The sequence below is a fragment of the Archocentrus centrarchus genome, chromosome 24 (genome assembly GCF_007364275.1).
Source record: "Archocentrus centrarchus isolate MPI-CPG fArcCen1 chromosome 24, fArcCen1, whole genome shotgun sequence".
Lineage (NCBI taxonomy): Eukaryota > Metazoa > Chordata > Actinopteri > Cichliformes > Cichlidae > Archocentrus > Archocentrus centrarchus.
Window position 1 is genome coordinate 35,704,674 of NC_044369.1, and position 5,569 is coordinate 35,710,242.

A 5,569-nucleotide genomic window follows, 5' to 3' on the forward strand; every position below is an offset into this window, starting at 1 on the left:
GCAGCGTCTGGAGTTACTTCACAATCAGCCGATTGATTGATCAGTCGATGGACAGCTGGCTGAGGATCAAACTGCTCAGAGAAACAATAAAATCTGAGCTCATCCTCTTAACACAAAGTAAATAAACAAATTCAAATTCCTGTGTCCACCATAAAGAAAACAAAGTGGACGGGTGAAAGTCTGAGGGGAGAACGGAAAGGAGAAAGTGAACCAGGAAGTATAAAACTGTTAAAATACAGAGGACAGAAGAACTACTCAGGTGACTTTTCAAGCCATCAATAGATGTTCATCAACAGATGAAAACTTATTTTAATGATCTGCCTGATGGAAAAATGAATTGTAAATATTTACAGTTGTGTTCAAAATAATAGCAGTCCAACATGAGTAACCAGATCAATCAATGTCTTTGGTAGAAATCGTATTACTACATGGCAAATAATTTACCAGTAGGTGTAGTAGAGTCATAGAAAACCAACAGACCCAACATTGATGATATGCATGCTCCTGAGTCTGTGTAATTGAATAATTAATTGAAAGGAGTGTGTTTAAAAAAAATAGCAGTGTAGAGTCCAATCAGTGAGGTCGTTCATTCTGTGAAAAAACAGGCATCAATCAGGTGGCCCTTATTTAAGGATGAAGCCAACACATGTTGTACATGCATTTCTCACTGAAAACCTGAGAACAATGGGCCGTTCCAGACATTGTTCAAAAGAACAGCATTGTTTGATTAAAATGTTAATTGGAGAGGAGAAAACATATAAAGAAGTGCAGAAAACAATAAAATGATCTCCAGTGCTCTAAAATGGAAAGCAAAGCCAGAGAGACATGGATGAAAATGGAAGACTACCAATGAAATGGATGGAAGAATACCCAGGATGGCAAAGACTCAGCCAATGATCAGCTCCAGGGTGATCAGAGACAGTCTGATGTTACCTGTGAGTACTGTTACAATTAGAAGACGCCTGTGTGAAGCTAATCTGCCGGCAAGAAGCCCCCATAAAGTCCCACTGTGGAAGAAAAAAAAAGGCATGTGCTGAAGAGGTTACAATTTGCCAAAGAGCACATCGACTGGCCTGCAGAGAAATGTAGAAACATTTTGTGGACTGATGAAAGTAAGACGGTTCTTTTTGGGTCCAAGGGCCCAGACAGTTTGTCAGACGACCCCACAGTACACAGTGAAGCATGGTGGTGCAAGCATCATGATATGGGGATGTTTCTCTTACTATGGTGTCGGGCCTGTTTATCGCATACCAGGGATCATGGATCAGTTTGCATATATCAAAATCCTTGAAGAGGTCATGCTGCCTTATGCTGAAGAGGAAATGTTCTTGAAATGGATGCTTCAAATAGACAACGACCCCAAACACACCAGTAAGCGAGCAGCATCTTGGTTCCAGACCAACAAAATTAAAGTTATGGAGTGGTCAGCCCGATCCTCGGACCTTAATCCCATAGAAAACTTGTGGGGTGACATCAAAAATGCTGTTTCTGAAATGCAGAGGAACTGTGGAAAGCTGTCAAATCATCCTGAGCTGGAATACCTGTTCACAGGTGCCAGAAGTTGGTCGACTCCATGCAACACAGATGTGAAGCACTTACCAAAAACAGTGGTTATGGTGCTAAATATTAGTTTAGTGATTGACAGGAATGCTAATTCCTAAAGATTCTTCAGTTCATAAAGTGAATATTTGAGTTTATAAAGAAAAATGCAGACACGGCTATTTTTTTGAACAGCCCAACATTCATTTTTCTTCATTTCCTGTGAAGTAATTGGAAAAATTATATATTTTTCTACATGTTTTGATTTAGAATATAATGTGCAGTGTTCCCAATGCCTGTACAACCTGAACACAACTGTACGTTACGTTTGAAAAGTTTTTATACTTGGGCGGTACTGCAGTACTGATTATTTGATTACTTGTGTTTATTTGATGTTGATCAGGTTTAAACCTGCACTTCTGTTTCTGTACATCAAACAAAACGTCCAGCTTTTATCCTCCAACACTCTGTTCCCCTTTTTGTTCCTCACAGGAAATCTAATCAGCTGATCTGTTGCTTTTCTGCTGCAGCTCCATCAGAGCAGACCTCCTCTCTACTCCTCCCCCTCCTCTTCCTCCTCTTCCTGCAGGCTTCAGCCTCAGTTTGACTGAGCGTCTTTAACTGAGCACATCGGCAGACCAAGCAGGAACTCAACAGAGAGCTTCAGTCGTGGCTTGGTTGTTACCCTGACAATGATGAGCCGTGTACTGAGGATGATGGGAAATGTTGCGACTCTGACTCGTCCAACGGAGGTGGTGAAAGAGACAAAGAGGGCGATCTACAGTAAACCTCCTCGGAACCAGATTGGAGCTGCGGTGAGTCTCTGAGGAGCAATCAGTCAATAATCAATGACCAATAACTAATCAATGGGTGACAACTGACCAGTGTTTAATAACGAATAAATAATTTATAACTAATCACAAGCAGTGACCATTAACGTACAAATAACAAGAGATATCCAAATGATTATTGATCAGGTAATGCTTTTTCCTTTTTTTTTTATTTTTTCAGCAAAGTTTCTTCGTGATGTCAGTGTTTGCAGCAGCCATGATGGGTCCTGCAGCGTGGATCCTCCATCACCTGCCAGAGTACCGCCAGAGAGTGCAGCGAAGTCCCAGGACCTGACCCTCATCATCTTCATCTTCATCTTCATCACCATCAATAGATCATCATTGTCACCAGATTGTCACATTTGTCCAGCTGAAGGTTAGGGTTAAGGTCCTCTTCCTCGTCACCCTAATTTCAAGTTCTGAATATCAGTTGAGGTGATCACATGGCTTTATATTCAAATCTGCAAGTTTTTCAAAATAAAAGTAATTTTTTTCTGCCTGAAGTGTTTTTATTGTGACATCAGTCTTCATTATGACATCAACTGTTTCTCTTCTCCAGTAGAACAATAAGGTGTGTACTTTCAAAATAAAAGCAGTCTTTTTTTTTTTTTTTTGAGCCAGTTCCTCCATGTTGGATTTGTGCAACTGTCCTGACTGAACGGATGAAGTTTGAACAAACAGAAAATGCGTGAGTGTTTATTTGAGCAGGAATGTTTGTTTTGCCAGGTTTACAGAGTTAATCATTTCCTGTTTGAGAACATTTTTCCCATGGAAATGACCAGATTAAAAAAAGACAGGAAGGCGTCTTCATCCTCGTCCTGGCATATCATTGATGCAGTAATTGAACAGAAGGGGGGGGGGGGTCCAGTGACTGATAAATCACTATCAATACTCAGGACTCAATTTTTACAGAAATGAAGATATTGATCTGAGATCATGAATCACTGATACATTTGAAAATTAAGTAAGAATAATAATGTAAACATGCTGTGGGCCAGATGATGACATTATGGACACTATGGATGTGCACAACTAGTCATTTAGAGGACTAAAGGCGTTTACACACCGGACAAGTAAAATACATGCGAATGTTTCCTGCGTTACAAATATTTTACCTGTTCTTAATGCAGCCGTTCGCACCAATCGCATCATTTCACAGGATGAATTTGTGGCATTTATTTTTTTGCATCAAGTTAAATTTTTCCGACTTATACAAGTGAATAAACTGATCTGACCAATCAGAGCACTGCATTTAGCAATGTGAGCTCATAGCTCAAAATGTGCACTAATACAATGAATATACAGTAACATAGTAAATACACTATTTTTCCTCAGATGCACAGCTAGTTGCTGTTCTGGGTCAATCGGCTCTTTGAAATGATTTCTCTGCTCAAATTGCCCCACTGACATCCTGAACTATGTACAAAGCGGCGGAGATGCAGCTTCAACTCTGGGTCCAAACCATGAAACTCTCCCTGCTGCTGCTTCCTCAGGAGAGTTGGATGAACTCTTCCTTCCTTCTCTTGTTTAGAAACATCAGGACCAACTCATCATCAAAGTGCATTTTATGAGGATGAATTATTTGCAAAAATGCAACATATTTGGTGTGTATATAGGTTACATGACAAGTTCGCATCCAAAAGAATCGGAATTTCGTGTTGTTTTTTAACAATGCATCTGGTGTGTAAAAGCCTTAACTGTCGCTATTGTAACTAGTCAGTACCAGACGTACTGGTTTTTTAACCTAATTAAGATTTTAATTTCGGACTGTCCACAAAAACTATGACATTGACTTTCCTCATTGGACTAAGGTAACAAAAATGAATGTACAATGAATGTATGTGAATTGTGCAATGTGGGTTAATGCAGTTATGCAAGACAAACTAATATGGATGGACTTGGTGTTGGCTCTCACTGCGGTATTGTATCACTTCCTGTTCCTGTTTCGGAGCACAGTGTTTTGCTGTCTGTTAGCTGTTATATCTGTATAACTCGATTTATCTGGATAATAACATATTTTAGTGTAATCTTCACCTACTTTAAATAGCATACTCTTTGCTGAATCACCTGTATTCACATTACTCACTTTATTTGTTTTTAGAAATTCGCTAGCTTAGCTCAGCTAGTAGCTTAGCCCTTAGCCGACTCACTACCAGCATGGCTTCTTCTCCTGTCTCTCCTGCACTTTCCTGCTCTGGGTGTCACATGTTTAGTTACTCCTCGGCCTCCTTTAGCAGTAACGGTACTTGTAATAAATGTAGTCTGTTTGTAGCTCTGGAGGCCAGGCTTTCTGAATTGGAGACTCGGCTCCGCACCCTGGAAAATCCTACATCTAGCCAGGCCCCTGTAGCGGGTGCGGACAATGGTAGCTTAGCCGCCGTTAGCTCCCCCCCAGCAGATCCCGAGCAGCAGGGAAAACAGGCCGGCTGGGTGACGGTGAGGAGGAAGCGTAGTCCTAAGCAGAAGCCCCGGGTACACCACCAACCTGTTCACGTCTCTAACCGTTTTTCTCCACTCGGCGACACACCTGCCGAGGAACAAACTCTGGTTATTGGCGACTCTGTTTTGAGAAACGTGAAGCTAGAGACACCGGCGACCATAGTCAAATGTCTTCCAGGGGCCAGAGCAGGCGACATTCATGGAAATTTGAAACTGCTGGCTAAGGCTAATCGTAGATTTGGTACGATCGTTATTCACGTCGGCAGTAATGACACCCGGTTACGCCAATCGGAGGTCACTAAAATTAATATTGACTCGGTGTGTAACTTTGCAAAAACGATGTCGGACTCTGTAGTTTTCTCTGGGCCCCTCCCCAATCAGACCAGGAGCGACATGTTTAGCCGCATGTTCTCCTTGAATCGCTGGCTGTCTGAGTGGTGTCCAAAAAATGACGTGGGCTTCATGAATAATTGGCAAAGTTTCTGGGGAAAACCTGGTCTTGTTAGGAGAGACGGCATCCATCCCACTTTGGATGGAGCAGCTCTCATTTCTAGAAATCTGGCCAAATTTATTAACCCTCCTAAAAACTGACTACCCAGGGTTGAGACCAGGAAGCAGAGTTGCAGTCTTACACGCCTCTCTGCAGCTTCTCTCCTCCTGCCATCCCCCCAAAACCCCATCCCCATAGAGTCGGTGCTGCTCCCAGACCACCAAAAACCAAAGCTAAAATCAGCAAAAAGCTATTTAAGCATAAAAATTCA

At 41.7% G+C, this 5,569-nt stretch overlaps 1 protein-coding gene across 1 annotated transcript; it reads left to right on the forward strand.

The window, feature by feature from the left end:
- The first annotated feature begins 2,075 nt into the window (after positions 1-2,075).
- Positions 2,076-2,828, forward strand: LOC115774917 (cytochrome c oxidase subunit 8A, mitochondrial). The gene is made up of 2 exons (XM_030722384.1): positions 2,076-2,354; positions 2,551-2,828. The coding sequence occupies exons 1-2, from the start codon at positions 2,232-2,234 to the stop codon at positions 2,662-2,664; spliced, it is 237 nt and encodes a 78-aa protein (XP_030578244.1). The 5' UTR covers positions 2,076-2,231; the 3' UTR covers positions 2,665-2,828.
- Positions 2,829-5,569: the final 2,741 nt, after the last annotated feature.

Bases quoted from the DNA above. Each gene is read 5' to 3' on its own strand.
- LOC115774917 (XM_030722384.1), top strand. From the start codon at position 2,232: ATGATGAGCCGTGTACTGAGGATGATGGGAAATGTTGCGACTCTGACT. The intron at 2,355-2,550 runs GTGAGTCTCTGA...TTATTTTTTCAG, and splicing joins GGAACCAGATTGGAGCTGCG to CAAAGTTTCTTCGTGATGTC.